Consider the following 23,283-nt stretch of genomic DNA (forward strand, 5'->3'; position numbering starts at 1 on the left):
ACACCATGTCTCTAAACTCTGCTCAGCCAACCTGCTGTCAGTAGCTGCAATTTAGATGGCCTAGGCCCTCCTACCTCCAGCTTCCCTAATTAGCATTATTCTGACCTTTCCTGCCTGCGACTTCCCCGGCCCTCACCCTTTCATGGACTGGTAAACCTCTCCTGGAGTGACCCCCAATAAACCTTCTTTGGGTGCCTCATTCTTGTTGCATGGTTCCTGATCTCGTCCCCTTTCTGCTTTACCCTATAAGCAGAACAGGCTGGAGGGCAGGGAGTTGGACTTCCCAGGTGTGAAGAACCGTCAGAATCCAGGTTAGCAGTGGCAACACAGAGCTTCTCCCTCCCCCTTGATTGTTTATGGGGAATAATCTAAATGTTCATAAATCGGTGGGTGATTAAATATATTATTAGTTACCCCAATATAAAATACCACAAATATTCATATAGCATAGTCTTTTTAAAATTCAGCAGTATTTTGAGGAAAAAAGAATCTTTTTAGTTAAATGCTATTTAAATAAACTCTTCCCGGATGCTGGCAGTCAGCCAGTCTTCAACGTGGCCAGGTGGGAGACAGGGGTACTGGCTAGAGCTCCACTGCCAGCCAGGCCGGGCTTCCAGCTTTTCTCCGTGTGGACAGGCTCCATGTCCAGTCCAACCCTGTCAAGCCCCTCGCACCATCTGTGCCCCGGGGAAGCTGTCACTGCAGATTTCCTAGCTGACTCCAGGATTTTCCAGAAGGCTCTTTCTCACACAGGATCCTGCAGTCACAGGCTATCTGCCCATCCCACCTCCCTGGCAGAAGGGGCCACACCCTGCGGCCACCATCCACCATGGCTTTTCCTGATCAGTTCCACCAGTGCCTGCTGCTCAAGGTGCTTACAACAGGGGCATCACATATTGAAGTAAATTCTTTCAGGTAGGGGAACCAAAATTGCCTCCCCGATAGCAAAGGACACCCTGCTTCTGGTTTTTCTTAATGACCTTATACTGACCTTGAAGTCTCCCTTTGAAATCTTGATAAACATGTGGCCCCTCACTATTCTAGCTCCCCTTTAACCTGGAAGGATTCCAGAGAGAGAAGTTTCCAAAGCCAGCAGACGACTGTGGAGAAAGGTGGGGAGACCTTATAGGAGCTGGTCTGCAGTTCCAGTTCCAGACACAAAGTGCATCCCAGGAATGGGCTACTGTGAGAAGCCATCTAGGAGCCTTGTGTGAACTGAGTGACCTTCAAGCCATTAGGCAGGGAAGCCTGGTTTTAGGAACTCCCAGGCGGAATCCACTGGTGGAGAATGCTCAGTTTACATGGATGCCCTGTTTTAGCTCACTGCTCAAGTTCAAGCACAGCCCCGTAAATGGGAGTGACCCGTCAAGAACCAAACAACCTGTTTACTGCACCAAGACAAGACTCCTCCCACACTGAAACCTTATTCCTACTGATCCCCTTTGATCTGCTATAAATAAAGCAAGCACAGGCTTCTTCTTTGTTAGAGCCAGACCCTTCTGTGGGCTCAACTGGTCACATCGCTGCTTTAAAACCATTCTTGCCTTTTATTTGTATTTCTGATATTTTACTTTCATAGCTTTTATTTTGCAGCCATCCCATCCTTTCAATGGATACCCATTCCCTCACCCATGCGGGAGGACATGAGCAACAGGCCAGGATGGGAGAGGGACAGTTACCTGGCCACCCCATATGATGGTGCTGACATCCCTTTCCCATGGTCATTCAGGGAGGACACAATCTTGGAGTCAGGCAGGCCTTGGGGCAGGTGCTGTCTCTGAATCCATGTGTGGGAGCTATCATGAATTGTAACCTTTCCAGAACGGCAGGAAGAAGTGCCTGAGACCCAGCAGGGAAACACTTAGCTTGCACCTGTAAGAGGTGAGCTCTGGTCCCACTACAGAGCCGCTAGATTATATTCCTGCTTCACAGAAAAGGCTGAGAGCCCCAGCAACTCCACTGCCCTCCACTCCCCAAGGGAGGAACAGAGTTCCAGAGCCTAGGAGGGGACTCTTGGAGGCAATTTAGCACCCAAAGGTGAGGGAAGTCTAGTAATTTACCATTACCTGTACATGGAGGGTCCTAGGAGACTAGACAGCCAGGAAAAAGGCTTCTTCCTGGTCGGGGCTCGGGGCACAGGAAGACCCAAGATCTCTCAGGCCTCACTGCCATTCTGGGTCCAGGACAAAGGAGGCAGTCTTCCTCCTCTGTGAAAATCCCTGAGAAGCCATTGGGCCCAGCCAGTGCCATAAGCAAGAGTCACTCACTAGTTCAAAAGCCTTGAGGTTTGGCCCAGGACAGCAGCGGTGGTTCATGCCCCCCTCACCTCCAGCCTGCCAGCTTCTGGCCCCTTGAGCTGCTGAGCGACCTTGAGAACTCACAGTAGTTCACTGACTGCCCACCCACGGCCCTCCTTCCAGTTTTCTGTCTGCCACCGGCCTACTCGGGGATGAGGTCACACCACGCTTCTGCACTGGCCCCACTCCGGCCCACAGGGCCAGCGCACCTCCCCGGCTGAGGTCACTGCACAGGGGCAGAAAGCATTTTCAGTCACATGGTACACCCAGCCAGAATCTCCCCCACAAAGCACTCCTTATTAGGAAAAGCTGCACCCCAGTCCTCCACTTTGTTCCTCTTGGGGTACTTGGACTGGTGGCAGCATGCATGATACTCCAGGAATCCCAGGTATGCAAGACCCCTGGAGGCTTGTGGACCACGGCTGGCAGACCATGCATGGTTTGCCTCCAACAGTCCGCGGGCGTTTCTCCCCGCAGGCCCCCTGCCCCCACAGTGTGCTTCCTGACTTCACCCTCCTCTGGAGACACTCCTGCGTCCGAGGCCCAAGGATCAGGGCTTCCTTTCCTGTTCCAGGGCACAGTTGCAGAACACAGCTGGGGATACTCACCAGAGAAACTCATCCACACTAGTTCAACAGGGCCTGGGAGGCATGGGTAGGGAGGAGCCCTGGCCAGGGCTGTTTTCATGCTACTTCCCATTTGCAAAACTTGAAGCAATTCCATTGCAACTCAACAAACTTCCATCTCTGCCTGTCTTGACAAGCATCATCGGTGCTCTGATAGGGCACAGCCTTGGCCTCTTCCAAGACAGAGAAAGCAAAGATAAAACTCCACTTTCCTTAATAAATGACTCCAAGATCTGGGTGGTTGGAAATAGAGGGGGACCACCCATGTGGGAAAGGAGCAGGCCGGTGGCATGACCCTGGCCATGTTTCCCTACTCCCTCGGAATTCTTGTGAGTCATCGGCAGTGCTGCCAGGAAGACTGGGGGGAGGAGCCTCTGAAGGCCCCCCTCAGCACTGGGACCAGCTGTTACCCACGCCCTTCCCTCAAGGTCCCTTTGCCCTGGCTGGGGCTGTAGACAGGACTCTCCAGAAGGCCTAGAGGGCACAACTATTAATCAGGCTACCTCTGCAGTTGGTGCTGTTACCAGATTCTCAGATGGTAAATGTCGACCTGAACTCACTGGATTGGGGGATTGAAGGTTTTCAGCAAGCTTCCTAGGTCATTCTTACCGTTATGAAAGTTGGAGAGACACTGCAGGGCCTGCCCCCACCCAGCAAAGACCCCACCCAAGTGCTCAGTGTGCCCCAAGGGCAGCTCCTTGAAGATCCCAGGAACCACCCATTTTCTCTGCTGATGTCTAAGGCTGCATTCTGAGGGCTAGTTCCGTAGCCTGTTCCACTCCTCTCCTGAGACCTACCCTGGGATGATAACCCCCTTCAGATGAGCAGACACATCGCCTCAATCCTCAAAACAACACCCCGAGAGTGGCCCAACAGTCATACCCACGTGAGGATTCAGGGAACCGCCAGGGCTTCCTGCCCTACCCCATTCTCAGGCGAAAATCTCAGGTAGAAATTGGATGGATGTCTGCTTGCCTTTCCCCTGGGCTCTCTCCTCCAAACTCCTGCTTGCCTTGATCTGCCCTATTCCTCCTTCACTTTTATGTTGATGAAGAAATACCAAAGAGAACTTACTAGGGAGAATTTGTTTTACCTCAGTAGAGTTGTCTGGTCAGGTTAGTCTTCTTAACTGATCCCAGAGGAGGACAAAGAATTGACGTGAATTCTACAGTGTCTAGAGGTAGCATGGTGGTACTTCGCACCATAGGTAGGTCATCCCACTTGAATTTGCAGACCACATTCCTATTTTATGTGAGGTGGGGACATCAGACTTCCCAATGCCATAAGAAGAAAATCCGGAATACGATTTGAATATTGGTCAACTTTTCATTACTATAATGAAATACCTGAGGCAGGCTGACTTGTAAGGAAAAGAGATTTATTTAGCTCATGGTTTTGGAGGCTGGAAGTCCAACCAGATGGCATAGGCTCTGGCAAGATTCCCCTCCCCACCGCTGGATAGCATCAGGCAGGAGCAGGTACCTGTGTGTGTGTCTCTCTGTGTATCTATGTATCTGGTCTCTATCTTCTTATAAAGCCACTGGGATTCTATCACAGGAGTCCACCCTACTGGCCTTATTAAACCTAATCCCTTTCCAAAGGTCCCACCTCTAACCACCTCTAATCTATAGTAGGATTAGTTTCTAGCCTCTTAATATCATTAACTCATGACTTTGGGGATTAAACTCCTGCATGAGTTTAGAAGGACAAACCAGTAACAATCTGTAAGATTTCCTGAGCCGATGATAATGTTTGGTGTTCAAAAACAAGCATCTCACATGAAAAGATATTCAATACCATTAGTCATTAAGAAAATGTAAATTAAAACCTCAATGAAGCCCGGCGCCGTGGCACACGCCTGTAATCCCAGTGGCTCAGGAGGCTGAGGTAGGAGGATCACAAGTTCAAAGCCAGCCTCAGCAAAAGCGAGGCACTAAGAAACTCAGTGAGATCCTGTCTCTAAACAAAAATACGAAATAGGGCTGGGGATGTGTCTCAGTGGTAGAATGCCCCTGAGTTCAATCGCTGGTACCCCTCCTCTCCGCAAAAAAGAAGCTCAGTGAAGTACTATCTCAAATAAGAAAAATGTGTTTGTAAAGATCAGAAAAACTGGAGGGGCTGGAGCTGGGGCTCAGTGGTGGTGCGCTTACCTAGCATGTGTGAGGCACTGGGTTCGATCCTCAGCACCACATAAAATAAACAAAATAAAACAAAGCTATTCTGTCCATCTATAACTCTAAAAAAATTTAAAAAAAAAAAGAAAGACTGGAATTCTCATACATTGTGATAGGAATGTAAAAGGGTGTACCACTGTGGAAAACCCTTTAGGGGTTCCTCAAAAACTACAATACAAAGTTGGAAAATAACCCAGCAATTCCATTCCTAAATCCATACCCTACAAAGAATTGGAAATAGGCACTCCAACAAATCCTTGCACACAAATGCTCACACCTGCACTATTCACAATGGCCAAAATGTAGACACAACCCAGATGTCCATCAATGGATGAATGGGTGCACAAATTGTTGTATCTACATACCATGGAATATCACTTGGCCATGAAAAGGAACAGAGTACTGATGTGTGCTACAACATGGAACAACCTTGAAAACATGTTAGAAGAAAGTAGACATAAAATGTCACATATTGTAAGAGTCCACTGATGTGAAATATCCAGAGGCTGGAGGTAGGGTGTGAAAGGGGAGAAGGCGGACTGACTGACCAGCTTGGAGGGTTTTTTTAGGGTGGATAAAAATGTTTTGGATTAGGGGAGGTGGCAGTTCACACAACATCATGAATGTACTAAATGTGCACGCACACACGGAGTGAGGATACAATGGTCAATTTTGTTTTGCAAGTTTTACCTCAATATAAAAAGGAAAGTTAACACATCTGCGAGTGGGTTCTCGGAAGCTGTCACCCTCCACCAGAACCTTGGTGAGCAAAGACCGAATCTCCTGGGATGGCATGCATCACCCAGCTGTGCCGCGTGTGGTTTCAGTACAGTAAACACCTGCACACCCCAGGCCCCTTTCACTGCTGGGAAGTTCATGGACTCTGGCTTCAGGCCTCCCTTTGCTGAATAGCACAACCCGCTAAGGGAGGCAGATAGACTTCTCTAACCAGAAGGTCAAATTTATTCCTACGCATTTCTAACTGCTTGAGTTTATTGTCATGTAAAATGCCCTTAATTTTGAGCCATTCTAAAGACTCTTGATTATTTAAGAAAGCTCATAAATATTTAAAAGTAACTCTGCCTAGAAGTTTCAGCTTGGTCGTTTTTTAAACAAATAACAGCAGAAGGAAGTGGTTCTAATCCACTGTTTGTTCTAATTTTAAAATGTGAATAATTAACCTTCCAGCAGCAAGAAAAAAAAAAAGCAAAGTTTAAGAGCAGTTCAATCCAATAAATGTCCAATTTAAAAATAGATTAGGACTGCTGGTACAGAAGGCCATCCTGATTTATTGCTGCGGCAATTTACATGAAACTAGTCATTACTTCAGTTAAACTGGGATAGCATTGATGCCCTTGAACTCTGTTCTCAGGTACTTATGTGCTGGATCATGCTACCTTGTGGGAATTGTGGATTGTGGAAAGCCCTGAAAAGTTGATATTTTTGCTACATCCAATTTTACTACCCCCCCCCCCAAAAAAAAGGTTAAATTATTACAGATTTCTTATTCTACAAATCAGTTTCTCTCAGGTAGAAATACTGAGTCATTAATTCTTAAGGACTGTATCTAGAATTAATAAATACATATCCCCCTACCCGCCTCTGTTTTTAAAAAGTCTTGTTTAGCAGTGGCCTTATAATAGAAGCCTATGGTTCGGACCATTTTGTACCAGGATATCACTATGGAGAAAGGCAAATCCTTCCTGGAATCCTCGAGGAAACTAGTTGCCAAACTACCCCAAGTAGAAGAAATTTCACTGTTGGAGACTCCAGGGTATCAATGTGCTTATGACCGCCCTGTGTAAAGTCTCCCTAAAGAAAGGAGGCATGAGAAGAGGGGGAAGGAGAAAGAGGAGCAGGAGAGGCAAGGGAGAAGGAGGAGAAGAAATTAGGAGAGACATTTTGTTTCTCCGTTCCAGAAGCAAGTAACACTGGAGACCCCGTGGAGCAAGCTAAACATTAACAACTGCCTCTGGTGGGTCTTTGGCAACTAGTGGTAGGAGCCTGGCTTTCAGAAGCCAGCAAGATGGGTTCAAAGCCTGACCTCACCATTTAAAAGCTGTATGATCCTGAAGAAATTCCTTACCCTCTCTAAGCCTTTCTTTATCTACCAATAAAAATAATCGCACCTGTCTCCCAGAGTTGTCGATCTAAATGAGAAAACTGTCTCAAGTGCCTGGCGGGAGGGCACCAGACCTCTCCTGCTGCCTGAAGCACCAACAACTGGAATCTGACCTGGAAGCTGATTACTCCTGTTGATGTTATATCAGGAAAATGAGGACACAGTCAATGCTATTGTCTTTTTTTGTTTTTTTTATTAAAAAAAAAACAAATTAAATAAAATAATGATTCATTATATATAAAACCACACTGAGTTCACGGTGGGGAAGACTCTGAAGATGGAGACCAGGGTGTGTTTGGGGCATGTTCTTTTTCTTCATATCTAGGAGGTGGTTCCGATGAGGGATGAGGAGTGTGGGAGAAGTCGGAGCGGGCAGGCGGCCCAGAGATGGTGTAGACGAACTCTCGTGGTCTCTCGGGGGCCTGGCCCTGGCTCTCAGGAGCTGGGGTTCTGCTGAGAAGAAAGAGACCATGTTGCTCACACAACAACACCCTTAAGTACTAGGTTCCTGTCGATGTTTCATGACATGCATTTGGCAGTGGCGGCAGGGGTCTAAGGAGTCATTTCTCCCACATCTACTTTTTATAGATCTGTTTGGATTCCTCAACCCCTCACTTTTCTTAGAGCTGACTGTAACATTCAGACAGCCCCCTTCCTCCTGCCATCCTCCTTGTCACAGAAGAGGCCCTGAAGAGGAAGGCAGAGGTGCCATCTGCAGGGTTGGGGGTGTGGATCTCCTTTGAGTTACTGGTATTTTGTCGTGGGAGCCAGTAGACAAATTTATGCACATAGAAAATTATAAATGAAGCCATAGGCTTGAAGGGAGACGGAGAGGCACACTGGTTAATGGACCTGGGCTGGAATCCCACTCGGCTATGTTCTGGTTATTTAACCCTATCTGTAAATTGGGGTTGATATCAGTGCCTTCTTCCCAGGGTGGTTGTGAGAATCACATTAAGTAATGCAAGAAAATCCAGACCTGGGCCTCAAGACATTACAGTAGCGGCAGTGGCTTAGTATTCATATTTTATTTATCTTTTTTTTTTCCCTGCCAGTGCTGGGGATGGAGCCCAGGACCTAGTGCCTGCTAGGCACGCACTCTATCACCGAGCCATATCCCCAGCCCAGTAGTGGTTTCCTTTCAGTCACTAAATACTGATTTTATGGTTTTGGAAAGTTTGTCACTGAAGGAAAAAAAAATGCAAATTTCATCATCAGTACTGTCCAACTGGCCAGCCCTAACCTGCCTTTCTCCATGCAGGGCAACTCCTGCATTCACCCCCCCCAGTCCCCGCTCACCACCTGTGAAGCTCCAAGGCCTCCTCCCCATCCTGTCCAGTCACCTCATTCCCTTTCTCATCAGGTAGCCTGCCCCTTTCTTTTGTAAAACAAAGGATCTCCACACAACCTTGCTCTCTCCAGTGTCCTCTCCAGGGCCACCCACCTGGGTCTGCTCTATCTGGGTGGTGGGGTCTGGGAGCTGTTCACTTCCCAGGATGCACCCTCAAGGCAAGGAGGTAGAACACTGCCTTAAACAGAATGAGAAGGCAAGGCAGCGCTTGTCCCCAGCCGCTTGTCCCAGCCCTGGTCACCAGGTCCTTTGACTCTTGCTCCTCCACCCGCTCAAAAACGTACATCATCTCATTCTCCTGACCACAGATCTCTGAGTCCTGCCCCAGCCTTTCACTTGGCTTGGACATTTCCAGCAACCCTTCCTCCTTTCCTGCTCCCTGACCTCCCCTTTGGACAGTAGCACCAGTGCTTTCTCACCAGTGCCCTGCTCCCTGAGTGCTGCCCAGCCGGGGTCTGCACCAGCCCTCCTCTGCCTGGGAATTCCCAGAACCCCTTCCTGGCACAGGTTCCCCTCCCACCCAGTGTCCGCTGGCCTTTCACTCTTGGCCTCCTCCTTTCAGCAACCTCTTTGCAGTTCCTTCTCTAGCACTTCCCTTTTCTCCAGGGGCCTGGCCCTGTCTACTCTTCCTCAAAGGCCCACGCTCACTATCCCCCCACCACCAACCAGCCCACCTCTGGCTATCCAGAAGCCTGTCTCCATATCCTTCACCCTCAGGGACCTCTCTACTGGAGGTCATTATCTCCCCCCCCCTCAATCCCCTCAATGTCAGCCTGCATTCCCATCCCTCTCACACGGTTCCAGACTCCTGCTGCCTTGGGTCCATCCCATTTGAGTGGGACTCCCCCGGTCCTGTGTGAGGGAGGGTGTGGATCTGACATTTCTCTCCCTCAGTCATAAGGCTCTGAGGCTCAGGGAAGGACTGCATCCAGAGGGAGGGGCACCATTGGGTCAGGTCAGGGTGCAGGCTGATTTAATCAGTGACCCAAGCACCTGCATTAGAATACTAAAACTCTAGACCTGTTGGGGATCCCTGGGGCCCCTGACCTCCCCATAATCTAGGGCCCCTGAGTCTCCCCACAATCTAAAACCATGGAGACTAAAAAGGGCAGTCCCTGGTATTCATTTCTCCTCGGGATGGGAGAGTTATTAGACACTTTGGCGACAGCCCCTGCTAGGGGCACAGGAAGATGCCCTAAGATGGTGTCATATTAACCTCTTTTAACATATTTAACTTAGGTGCTGCCCAAAATTTCCTGAAAGGCAGTATTGATGCCAAGGCAACAATACTGACATGCCATCAGCAAAAAGATGCTCAACACACTATTCACTCTACAGCCCAAACCTTAAAGTTAGACCAGTCTGAATTCAGGTCTCGGCCTGTGAGGTTACACGCCAAGATCAAATGGCAAGTCTTACCCATCATTAAAAAGGCTGTAATAAGAAGGAGGGCTTTCGGCTGGAAGCAAGCTGTTTGCCCCAGGACTTCGAGTTCCTGCAGAAGCTGAAGACTCAGGAAAGTAAGGTGGCGGAGGGGGTGGGAATATTATCACAGAGTCACCTGAGGAAACACAATATTTGTTTGAAGACAGAGAAAACAAGTTAGCAAGAGCAAAATCAACTAATTCTATACTTGGTCCATTGATATACAGCAAAAGATCAAAACACCTGCTGGTTACTCCAAAACTAAAAGGTAGGCCTGTGGGATCCATATATAAAGTGAAACAGGTTAGCAGGGCCAGGGTGGGGCTGGGTAGGGAAAGGGACTGGAGTTACTGTTTAATGGGTACAGAGTTTCTGTTTGAGATAATGGCAAAGTTCAAAGTTCTGGAAATTGATGGTGATGATGGTTGTACAATACTGTGAATGTACTTAACATCACTGAATTGTGTATTTAAAAACTGTTAAAAGAGTAAATATTTTTACATTTTACCACACTTTGTTTCTTTTTTTTTTTTTTAAAGAGAGAGTGAGAGAGGAGAGAGAGAGAGAGAGAGAGAGAGAGAGAGAGAGAGAGAGAGAGAATTTTTTAATATTTATTTTTTAGTTCTCGGCGGACACAACATCTTTGTTGGTATGTGGTGCTGAGGATCGAACCCGGGCCGCACGCATGCCAGACGAGCGCGCTACCGCTTGAGCCACATCCCCAGCCCCACTTTGTTTCTTTGACTCTATTTTCAAAGTGGGCCTGTATTTCAGAGCCCAGAGTGCTCACCACTGCAGGTTGGGCATGGCTTCTGTTTCACAGCAAACTGGAGCTAAAAGATTTGTGTGAGGCATTTGTTAACAAGCTCCCTTCCCTCCCTGGGGGTGTCTACTGCTGGTAAAACTTTTCTCGTTTTCAATGGATCGTTTTAATTAATCAAAAGTTGGGTAAAGGGCCAAGTTCCTCAACTTAGTTTCAGCCTTGGAACAAATGACAATAAAACCGTTTTCTTCCCATTACTGAATTCATCAAAATTTCACCTAAGAGGTATGGATAAAGGTCAAACTCAAAGAAAAGTCTGTATTTTGTATTTCTATGGCCACTGTTCACTCTAGAATACATACATCCCCATGTTTTGAGAAAGAGAAACTAGGGACCAAGAAAGTGCTAATTTGCATTTGAATTCCAATACCTTCAAATTTCAATGCACATCACCACAGGAATTACCCAGAACATTCTAGATGTGTGGCAGTGCCACCATCAGAGGTCAGATGAAGACCTCTAGTCAACTGGCAAAACCAAAGCAAAATAAAAGAGAGAACTTTATTTCCTTGTAGGGAAAAGACTTGTTTGCACCCGTACTGGTATTGATACAGGATTCTTTAAAAGCTATGTGGGTCCCATTTGTCAATGACCAGCCCAACATGGCCCTAAAGAAGCTCTCCTCCTGCTGAGAAAACAGGAAGGAGAACTGGAGGAGACCATGTGTGTCCAGTGGTTACAGCAAGGCCAGGCAGAGAGCAAACTCAGGCCTAACACCCAGCAAAGGGCTTCCTTCCCTCCCGAAGGCCAAGGGCACTTATTTGCCTGATGAAGAAACACACCCAACTGGCAAGCTGTACCCGGGTGCCTAGATCACTTCCCCAGAGGTGATTTACCCTTTCAAAAATGCATTAACTCTATCTCTATTTCTGCAAGGAGATGGTAATTGGAATTGACATATATACTGCTAATCTCAACTTGATAAAGTGTCAGGGCTCTCTTGGGATTCTCATTTAATTTTCTAGGTCTTGATGGGTCAACGATTGGGATTCAGGGATCACTTTAATTACACAAAGCAGAATAAAAGACCTGTGAAGCAAGCCTCGGGGGCAGGCCATCACCTGTCAAAAACAAACAAGGAAATGCTCAGAGTAGCCTATTATCTCCAAGGATGTCCATCCCAGTGTCAGTTAGCTCTGCCACCCACACCTTGCAACCTGTGCTCCTTGGAAAGAGGCCTCGCCCTTGGCGTTCCCCTTCCTCCAGGCTTTCAGAACTTGATGTCCTCTGTGAGGTCACAGCAAACACCTCTGGAGGGAAGCAGGGCCATTTCTTAACCCGCTCCTGAGTTTAGGATCTAGCACTGAGAGTGTCCATGGTAGACATAGCAGCTAAGATATAAACTCTCTCCCTAGCCTCCAAGGAGAAAAACTAGAGTGGAGATGCCAGTTTCACAGGCTTAATGGGGCACACAGAGTTAAGTAGAAAAGATCTTGATCGATGCAGTGACTTCAGGACAAGGACACACACTCGAGAGCATCACCTACTTCTCTGTTCCTTGCAAAGACCCAATTCTAGCCACCAGGTGGGAGCCTGGACCTAGAAACTCCCCTGCTAGCAAACCCAAAATCTCCCAAGTAGGGAATTATAGCATCCAATGAATGAATTTACTTGTACCCCAGTGGGTTCCTCAAAAAAGCTGAGAACATCTATAACACCAGGGGACCCCTTTTCTCATATAATAACTGTAGCTTCAGAGTTTTAACCTTTTAAAAGCAAGAGATTATCAAAAATAATAAAAATTTGCACATGAGCAACCATGTGGTTTTCCTCAGTTGTATGAAACTGAGCTCAAAAGTACTGATATTTGCTCTGGGTGGGGGGGGGGTGACACTGAAAATAGTAATCCACCTCTTCTTCAAAACCCAGGAGACCCAAAAGGAACTTTGAGGCATTGTGGGAGAAAGAAGTACCGTCATATTTCATCTCAGTCTGTCACTGACAGCCTTGAATCAACAGCCACTCTGATATGAGCAAACCTTGCCCCAAGCCCATAGTCAAGGATGAAGTCACAGAAAGTAAATAACAATATGGGAACCAGTACAGAGAGTCCCCTTAAAACATCCTAACATACTTAGGACAGAACTGGACTCCTAGAATGTTAGTGCTGGAAGGAGTCTTAGAAATGTGGTGCTAATTTTATAGATATACAAATTAAGGCAGGAGAGGTTACAGGACCTATCAAGGATAGTCAGCCAGCCACAGCCAGGGAGGAGAACCCAAGGATCTGTTCACAGTTGATAGTACTATATGGTCTCAGCAGGAGAATAACAGGGGAAATGGGGGTAACTTGGTGGGTCCCTAAGGTGGACAAAGGTTTTTCTCACCTTCCTCTTAATCTTCTCTGTGCCCTCAGTCAAATTCATTACTTAGTCTCCCAATGCTTTTGCTAAATAACAGTCATTGGGGAGAAATGATGTTAACAAGGATTCCTATAGGGGTCACCACAGCAGTGACATTGTGTATGTTTGCATGGGTTTTTTTTTTTGTGTGTGTGTGTGTGTGTGTGTGCACGCATGTACGTACACAACGTGTGAGAAAGAAGAAGAAAATATGTAGACCAGACTTGAGGGTAGCCCCGTGAAGCCTTAAATCAACAGCCACTCTAGCACGAGCAAGTGCCCGAATGACAGCCACTCACCTACAGTGACCTGGACAGGCTCCATATTGTGGGAGTGTCCCTCTTCCCTTTCAGAGGCATCCTGGCTCACACTCAAGTTGTTTCTCTTCTTGAGGTGGGCAACCACAAAAAAACACAATCCCACAAGCACAATCAAAGGCCCCATGATCTGCAGAGAAAGGAACCCACAGATTGGAGGCTCCATGCTGGCAGTTTCTGTCTGGTTCAGTGATTCCGACACCCAGTCTGAGCTACATCCAGGGACCCAAATGCCCAGTATGCTGATGAGCATGCCACTTGTCAAGAACAGAAACCCAAAGATAAGGCACTGGGCAAACTGGCGGCTCTCTCCACAGATGAAGGCTTGGTTTGGGTCTGCCTGGTCGCCTCGTCGCCGCCCCTGCAGGAACTGAAGTCGTGCCCTGGAGCGGGCCAGGATCACAGTCCCAAGCCCAATCACAGCACATGAAGGCCCGGCGATCTTCAGTACCATGCTGCAGTCTGGGAGGGATTCATTTTGGCAGGCCTGGTACCCAAAGATGGAAAGCAAGACTCCCACACAAAGCAGGACGGCGCCCAAGACAAAGAGGAAGAAAATGAGCTTGCTGACATGCCTGTCCTGCTGGTCCCCTTCTGGCTCAGCCGTTGCTGTTGAAGACATGGCCAGGAAAGGCCCCTTCCCTGAGGTGACGTGGGATGTGTTTCCTTCCCCTTGGTGCCTTCAGAGCTCTGCAAACATTAAAAAAATGCTTGATTAAAGTAGGTCCAGGTGTTACTAACCTACCCTGCTCTTCACTGGCCATCCCAGAAATCACAGGAGGTAGAACTTCATACAACTGTTACACAGTGCCACATCAAGTTGGTTGATGAATCAGAATGGCATCCAGAAACTCATGAATGTGTGATTTTATGAAGATGGTCAAAAAAAGGAAATCCAATTACCATGCATCTGAGATAAGAGTATGTTTTTTTAAAAAAATAAGTGGGTGTGGCTTTTCCTGTTCTGAGTCTTACAAATTCACTTCCCTCAAAGCAAAAAACAATGGGGAGCGAGGGAAGAACCACTGGGATTATTTCTGATTTACAGAGGCCCCATATTTCATCATAGCTGCTCTGAGAATTTCCAAGTCAGTAAGTTTTTGTTTGGTAACTAACTTTCCATTTCCTGTTTCGAGCTTGGGCAGCTTTCCATTTCATGCTTTATTCTAAGACTGTATCTACAGAAGACCCAAGTCCAGCAGTTTTAAGAGAATGGAACGACTGTTCAGGAATACACTGGGGTTGAGAACTTTGAAGTTAATTCTGTCAAAATGTGGTTCTTGGGCTCTCAAGAGACACCTACTAGGGCTGCACTGCCCCTACACACACACACACACACACACACACACACACACACACACACACACACAGTTGCAAGGGGCCTGGATGAGCCCAGAGAGTCTGGCACAGCAAGTCAAGTGGAGCCCCATCTCCAAGGTAACCTAAGGCAGGTGTTCTCACCCTCCTCCCCAGTGCCACCCACTTCCACAGAGGTTTGGACTCTGAAAAAATAAGTGGCTGATAAAATCACATTACAAAGCACTAAAGTCCAACAGAACTTGATTTTAAAAGACTTATTATGGAACCAAGTGAGAAGCACCTTTCACAGAATCACCCAAGTCCTGCATTCACTTCACCAAGTAGTTGTTCAAGAGTCGTTTAGTTTATGCAGAACTGACTCTATCATCCAGTAATCTTGTCTTGCTCCAATGAATGGGAGTAAGGGCACTATGTGGGACACTGGCAAAGACAATACAAAGTCATGAAGTCACTTGTCCAAAAAAGAAAACCTGCAAAATAATTTTGTGTCACTCATATCCATGGCCACATGAAGTTCAAGACTGAGGCTCTAAACCCAAGACAGTCTTGACAACCAAAATTGTGTCAAAGGATAGTTTAGGTAATGAAAGCTAACAGGTGATCACATATCAGGAAGTACTTTTCCAGGAAAAAATGCGATAGAATCAGAAGGAAGTCAAAAGAAAAGAGGAAATATAGGAGAGAAATAAGCTTTCACCAAACTGGGAAATACTATTATTTTATGAAGTTGCTATGAAGCCAAGAGAAAGATCTAAAGAAAGCATTACACTATTTTATAAACAACCTCTTGCTGGTTTCAGAGATAAGGGTGATTATCAGCTAAAAAGTCCTATCAGGAACTCCTTGTCTACTTGGTATCTTCGGCTTTGCAGTGAGTCATAAGGTTTCAACAGTATTAAGGCAAATTCCCGAACACTAACAAAATAAAAAATAGAAGAAACTCAAAACCGATTTCCACCCGCCCCCCACCCCAGACTAGAAGAATAAATACCTGGCATAAATGTTACTCCCTGATCCAAAAGTGTGGGGTAGTCTCAGTGCCTCCACTTTTCCCTACAGATCAAACAGGCACACAGGGGCATCCATACTAATAAAAAAAAAAATTAGACCTTTTCCAAATACCAACCTGATTTCAAATTCCCATCCCACAAACCAAATCTGCCTCCCCACAACACTCCTATAGGTTTTCCAGAAGACATTTCCAAACCAGCAGCATCTCTCCACGTCCAAAGTTCTGGTGCGTAAAGAAAGCTAAAGAGAAGCAACTGTCTTTTGTGGGAAACACTTTTGTGGGCTTTAGCGGAGCTTGGAGCGCAACCAACAACCGGAGTGGCACGGATCCCAGGGGCGCAGGTTTAGTGCAGTCCTGCGCGTCTCCGCGCTGCCGCCCTCCCAGCGCCCATCCCGCTGCCTCCTAAGCGCAGGCGCCGCGGGCCCGGGCAGCTTACCTGAGGCTGTGTGCTGCTGCGCTCGGCCGCGACGCGCTGCTGTGGGCACCAGGCTGGGCGCGGCGTCCGCCTCCCCACGCCGTCTCCGCGGCGTCGGCCACCCGCACACCCCGTTGCGCGTCCAGGCGCTGAGGGCGGGCCGCCACCGTATGGAGAGAGGAGGCGGTGCCGGGCGGACGCAGCGGCCGAGGCAAAGCAGGACAGGCCGGCAGGAGCTGGCCGCCACCAGGTGCTGCCCTTCGGGGGCTAAGGAGAACCCCGCGAGGAAGCGGAGAGCCAGGGGCCGCTTGGGCTGGCAGACTTGGCCGCTTTCGCGCGCGTGACACTGTACGCGGAGAAGTCGGGGGGAAATGGGAAGGCTCAACGACCCGTGGCCCGCACGCCAGGCTGCAGCACCCTCGAGCTGAGTCTCCCCCAGTCTGCCCGATCTTCACGCTGCGCTGCTTGGGACGAAAAGCGGGCTACTGGAAGGGGAGCCGGTCCTTCTCAAGCCCTGGGGCGCTGAATCCCTGGGAGGGCTGAGTGCAGCGGATCCCAGAGCGAAAGAGAAAGCCTCAGCCCCCTCTCGGGCGTGGTCGCGGCCTTGGCACAATGGGTCCCTCGGGTTCCCGCTGCCACAGCCGAGGCCACCGCACGGTCTAGGGCGATTACACCCAGTAGCCGTGTGGACCTCCTGCTGCTCCTGAGACCTTGACTGGGTAACCCGCAGCAAGAACCTAATTGTGAGCTCCCTATGAATAGGACATGGAGATACCAGGGTCCCATTCAAATGAGACCTTAGCCATTCAGGCCTGAAGTCCTATCTCTGAGAGTCAAGTAGCCTCTCGGCAGGCCCTGTGCTGGGTCACCTCTGTCCCTTGGGCACTCACATGTATGCACACAGCCCTTCTTTGCCATAGAGCCCCCTTCCTGGTCCTCTGCCTCTAATGAACTGCCGGAATTAAACTGGTAACTTTCCCTGCCCTTGAACCGGGAGTTTCAGGATGGGTTTGCTAATCCCCGTGCTATTTGTAACCTGTCCGATGACATGTGACACGGATCCAACTGTGCTAGTTTCCACACCAGAGGTCAAAGAGCTGTGGAAGGTGAGTCAAATGTTCTCGGCCCAAACACCGAGGCGCCTGAGCCCCAGGGACTTCCCCACCCTTGCTTTTTCTCTCTAGCTTCCTGTCCACTTTTTGAGATCCCATGCAGTGCTGAGGCTCATTGGATTAACCTTTTTATTGCCTACCTGATACAGCAAGTTATTACTGCAGGTGAAGTGTGAATTGGATCTAGCTAATTACCAGGGGTAAGGAGAGACTTGTGAAGAACAGGTCAGAGGTGGGTACAGAGGGAAAGGTGGTTACCTGGGCTTTGGGGTTCCAGGGATCAGATAAGTGAGATGGGGGCTCACTGGGGAGGCAATACTGGGCAAGTTCCAGCCACAGAAGTGATGGGACACTTGCCTAGAGGGCCACATGTGGACTTTGTCAGAGTCAGGGAGTCCTGACCACTGTGAATCCCTGCCATAACTAAATAACAACCACCACTGATATTAGCATAATGAACAATACTGACATTCAACACTCCTGACTCTGAGCAGGTTCTGCACTTTGTCTGCAGCCCAGAGTGCGTTATTATGTCTCCAGTAACTCAGAAAGTTGGAGCCAGAAAGGGAACAGGGAAAGCTAGAAAACCAGTCATTTTCCAGTTGAGGAAAAGAGGTCCAAATAAGGAGGAGGAAAAAAAACTAAGTGACCCTGAACAGCTGGTCGATGTGGAGCAAGGACCTGAGCCAGATGCACTGACTTCAGTGTCCCTCCCTGGGTTCACCTGGTGTCCAGAGGACAAACAATATTGTGAATTCAAAAAAATAGTTTTTTATTACATTGTTTGATGATGCCAGGTGGGGGATCATATGGATCATTATAACAATGAAAGCACTGTATCTCAAGGACATTGCAGTCATCCATATCTGGGGTGGAGATATCCTGGTCAAAGTATCAAGATACACCACCTTCTGGAAGATCAGCAAGATCTACCCAGCTAATGAGCAGAGAGCCCCAATGGCAATTGCACAATATCAGCAGGCACTGGGCTTTCTAAGAACTCAGGCCCACATTATAAGATTTGTCTCAGGCTGGCTCACAACTCTTCATCACACAAGAGGGCTTCCATTCCCTTTCCCTACTCATTCTTCCCTTCTCCCTTATTTGAAAGTCAATCTGTGGTCAAGTCCTGTGCAGACCTGTAAGAAGCCTGTTGATACAGCTGCCCCTCTGGTGCCACATGACTGCGGGCTCGCCACCCATGACAAACTTCAGCGTCCTGGCACCAAGGACAATCAGATTAGCCTCCTGTTGGGATATCTGCTGCTTGGATTGCTTGGGTCTTGTGGAACTCATTTTGGCTAAATTAAACTCCTTGAAAACTGATCATCAGTCAAAAATGAAGGACACGCCCACCAGGCTTCAAAGTGCCTGTCTTCATAGTAGACATAGTCTTAGGAAAGAGTCTGGGAGACTTTGTCACTCCCCCCAAACAGGGGATCTTCCCTAGCCCGTGTGGCAGTGAGAAAAGATAAGCCCAGACAATCCTTTGAAAAATGGCATCAGGTCAAGGTTTAAAAATTGGATGAGCCTCAAATTCCATCAGCAAAAACAGGGGGATGAAGTGGATACCTGCATTCATTTATTCATTCAGCAAATATTTATTGAATGCTTATCATGTACCAATAAGGAAGACAGATAAAACTCTTTGCCCTTAGGAACTTAAGAGTATTTCAATGAGGAAAAGACAATAAATATGTAAATGGAACAGAGTGTTCCAAGGCTTTAGGAAGCACTAAATCAAATAGCTGCAATATTCCAGCTGAAACAGAGTAGGTATGGAAGGCATCTCTGCAGAGGTGACACAACGCTGCAGCAAAAGATTGAAGGGAATGAGGAAGCAAGGTATTATCTAATACTGCGTAACAAATTACCCCCAAACTTAGAAGCTTAGAACAACAAAGACTTATTATCTCTCACAGTTTCTGAGGGTCAGGAATGTGGGAGTGGCTTATCAGGTGTGTGCAGGTGTGATTGGGGCTGGACCATCTGCTTCCAGGTGGCTATTGATAGGAGGCCTCATTTTCTCACCACACACCTCTCCACAGAGTTACCAGAAGGTTCCTTCTGAGGTGGTAAGTAGCTTTCTCTAGTGTGAGCCATCCAAGGCTCCTGCACCTTTTATGATGTGGCCTCTAAAACCCCACACTAACAAGTCTGCTTTAGTCTAGCCCTTAGGACTCAGCCATTAAGTCAGGGGGAGAAGGATTAGGCTCCACTTTTAGAGGAAAGAGTACCAAAAATTTGTGAATGTGTTTTATGATATTTGAGGGAAAGAAAGAGTACTTGAGGTCAAGATAACAGCAAGTGCAAAGGCCCTGAAATAGGAGCACGTGTATTCGCGTATTCAAAGAAGAGTAAGAAGGCCAGGCATAGTGTTGCACACCTGTAGCTCCAGTGACTTGGAATGTTGAGGTAGGAGGAGCAAAAGTTCAACGTCAGACTTGGCTGCTTAGCAAAAACATGTCTCAAAATAAAAAATAAAAAGGGCTGGGAATGTAGCTTAGTTAGAGTGCTGCTGGGTTCAATCCCCAGTAACTCACACCACACACACACACACACACACACACACACACACACACACAGAACAAGAACAAGAGGCCAGCCTGGTATGGTGGCACATGCCTATAATCCCAAGGACTCTCAAGGCTGAAGCAGGAGGATTGCAAGTTCCAAGCCAGCCTCAGCAACTTAGTAAGGCCCTCAGCTACTTAGGAGACCCTGTCTCAAAATAAAAATTGAAAGGGGCTGGGGAAGGAGAAGGAGAAGGAGAAGAAGAAAACAAGAGGCCAGGTGGTGGGTATAGGTTTGCAAAGGAGTAAAAAGTAGGAAAGGAAAGGTGTATATGATGCCAAATGCACCAGGTTGGGCAGGGCCTTGGAGGTTGTTATATATATTATGAATACATGGTGGGGGCTTTAGGTGGTTTGTAAGCTGAGTATGTTGTGATATGACGATGACTATGTCGACGACGACGACGACAACAACTTTGAAGATAGTGTCTCAATGCGCTGCCCAGGTTGCTCTCCAACTCCTGGGCTCAAGTGATTCTCCTGCCTCAGCCTCCCCCGTAGCCAGAACTACTAATTTATTTTTTTAAAGAAATTGATGACTGGCCCAGTGAGAATAGCCCAAGGAAGAGGAAAAGTTAGTAGGAGTCTGGTTTGGAAGCTTTCTAACGCCCTGCAGCTTGTGTTTGAAGACAATTAAAGTGATTAGACTGCGGATGGACCTTGAAGATGGACTCAGTAGGATTTTCCATGGACTGGATGTGGTTTTGATTCCGAGGTTTAGGAAGGATGGTTCTGGCATTAAGCAGGATGGGTAAGGCTGGGAGGAGAACAAGGCGGAGGGGAAGCTGCAGAGTTTGCTGGAGAACACTAGCTTTGTCCCCTAGACACCGGAGTGGAGAAGCTGAGCAGGCAAGTGGAATATACAACATGGAGTTCAGGAATTCTGGAAGGATTCCTGTGTTCTGTCAGCAATGTTGATTACAAAATCAGGAAGTCAGCCCCTTCTCTGGCACAGTTTGCTTGTATATACTTGGTCTAATAGTCAGTCCTGCACATGGAAAGCAAGGGCAGACTGATGCCCACACATGTGCAGCTGCCATGTGTCCCCTGGGACAGATGGCAGCCAGTGCTGAGTGTGTACTGGGTAAGGGCTTCTGGGGCTCTGTTGTCAAAGTGGCCTTCAGGAACACCAAGGAACATGTGTCCTTCAGTCCAAGACAGCCCACATTTCTCCCCAAGGCTGTGCCAAAACTGGGAAGACATTCAGGGCACGTGGTGTGGATGGGTTTGCAGAGTTCACTGTTACTCTGTCTCAGAGTTCTCAAGATTGCAGAAAGACAGTCGGACAAGAAAGCAAGGCTGCCAAGCTCTGGTTCTCTTTTCTCTTTGGGTCTCTGCCCCAATTCACCTTAGCACCAAGAAGCAGGCATTCCCTCTTTTCAATTCTTGATGTCCCCTGAGATCTTGCTGGGATCTGGCTTATAGGAATTTGCTCTTCAGGGCTCAGGTTTGAGTCCGTATTTCAACAGATATTCCCAGGAATCTCAGCAACTCCTCTGAACTTACTGGGTCCCATTAGCTGCTACCAGAGTCCCTGGGATAATTTTCTTGCTCCGTGACCCCAGTGTCAGACCTAAACCAAAGGGGTCTGAGAGACTTATCTGGATTAGGAGTGGAAACTGACTGGCTTGGCAAGCTAGAGTTGAAGGTGTAGACTGAACCCCTTAACAGCCCCTCAGTGCAAAGACAAACCTGTTCAGAGTCATTTTATGGCCTGGGATAGTGTTGTTGATTTTGCATGGTTGACAATGGCTCAGCCTGAGTGCCTCTAACCTGAGCCAGGAGTGTGGAATTCAAGCAGTTATTTCAGGAAGCCAGAATTTGCCTGGAGCACCCACAACCTTACGGGGGAGACTTCTCCACATCTGAAAGAGAGGAATCCCTTCTACAGTGGCCATAGCATCTGACCGATAGGTTAGAGACCAGTGTGGTGATAGGAAGAATTTTAAGGAAAAGTGATGGTTTCCTGGCATCTCATATCGCCCCATCAAAATATCCACCACTTACTGGGTCCCAAAGAATAGATTATTTTTTCCCCAGCATGCAAAAAGGGATTGAGTCAAACTGAATTTAGATCTTGGCTTTCATGCTTACAAACAGTGTTATCTTGGGCAAGTCAACGATTTCTCTGTGCTTCAGTGTTCACATCTATAAAATTGGGACAAGCAGATCTACCCCAAAGGATGTCTTCCTTGAAGAGAATATTATGTGCCAATGGAGGCCCACCAATAAACATATTGCTCTATAACCTCCCTGACTCATCACCTCATCTTCCACTTGTGGCTTCTCCCCCATGACCTTCTGGAGGGCTGAGTTGACAGATCCACGGAGACAGTGAAATGAGAGCAGAGGAAGGTTGGGAGCCTTCGTGACAGCAAAATGAGGTCGTGTTGATTCCTAAAGCCCAGTTTGCAGTGGTTAGGCTCCTAATGGCAGCTTGGCTGTGCTCTGTCTGCTGTTCCCCTCCCAGTCACAAGGAGGAGTCCAAAGGTGTGTCCCACATGATCTCAAAACCAGCCCATCCACATAGTCACCCTGGATCATCTGTCCTGTTGTTCTACCTTCATTCCACCAACACCTGCAGCCCCCAAAGCTTCTAGAACATCCTTTGCTGCTGGTGGTGTCCCCGAAGGGACATGTGGTGATTTTCCAGCTAGTGGGTGGCAGGGTTCAGGGTTCTACCTGCCTCTCATCTTCTGGATCCATCTGCAGCGTCTCAGCCTCATTGCTATGCCCTTTGCTCTGGCCCCTCCACTTCCTGATTGCCACCAATGATTCCAAGAGGGACTCAAACCAGCTTACTCTGCTCCAAGAACAGAGCATGCTAAAGTAAATATGAAAATAAATGATTAAAAAGAAAGTTTTATTGTATTTCTTGCCTCCTTTAGACAGCTGATTGGTCACATGCTGGGCAGGGTCTAATCCTTCTGTTGTTATCCACATAGGTAATTTAGTTATTGTAGGATCACCTGTGGAAACTTCATCTGAGGCACGGACCTGACCCAGACACCTGGGAGGGGACATCTGACTGTCCTGAGGCACTGAATGCAGGGAACATGACACCTGGCTGGGGGTCCAGTGACTTGTGTCTCCAAGTCTGGTTGGTCATGTCACAGTCACACACTTGAACCCCTGACTTCTTCCACAGCAACTTCTGACCTAAAAACTTAAGCAATAAGAATCTGAACACCTGAGAGCAGAGAGGCTTTGATAAATTAAAAGGCATTTTGGCAAGAAGCCAGCTTCACATTTTAACAAAAGGCTCTTTGTGGAAGCCACGGAGTGCAGGGAGGGCCAGGGTTGGAGGCTGTGTTGATTCAGAAAGAAGAAGAAAGAAAACTGTTCTTTAGAGTTTGTTTTTTTTTTTTAATCTA

The 23,283-nt window shown here is 47.7% G+C and overlaps 1 protein-coding gene across 2 annotated transcripts; it reads right to left on the minus strand.

Annotated features, from left to right (window-relative positions):
- Positions 1-7,473: 7,473 nt before the first annotated feature.
- On the minus strand, positions 7,474-15,863 carry Tmem171 (transmembrane protein 171). Of its 2 annotated transcripts, none has more exons than XM_026393281.2 (4): positions 15,789-15,863; positions 13,460-14,167; positions 9,990-10,131; positions 7,474-7,669 (listed from the first exon to the last, which is right to left on the minus strand). In XM_026393281.2, exons 2-4 carry the CDS (start codon positions 14,097-14,099, stop codon positions 7,474-7,476), a joined length of 978 nt encoding a protein of 325 aa, XP_026249066.2. In that variant the 5' UTR covers positions 14,100-14,167; positions 15,789-15,863. The 2 variants fall into 2 exon arrangements, with proteins under 2 accessions (XP_026249066.2, XP_026249065.2); XM_026393280.2 differs by having other exon boundaries at positions 7,474-7,672.
- Positions 15,864-23,283: the final 7,420 nt, after the last annotated feature.

This window comes from Urocitellus parryii, chromosome 1, assembly GCF_045843805.1.
Source record: "Urocitellus parryii isolate mUroPar1 chromosome 1, mUroPar1.hap1, whole genome shotgun sequence".
Classification (NCBI taxonomy): Eukaryota; Metazoa; Chordata; class Mammalia; order Rodentia; family Sciuridae; genus Urocitellus; species Urocitellus parryii.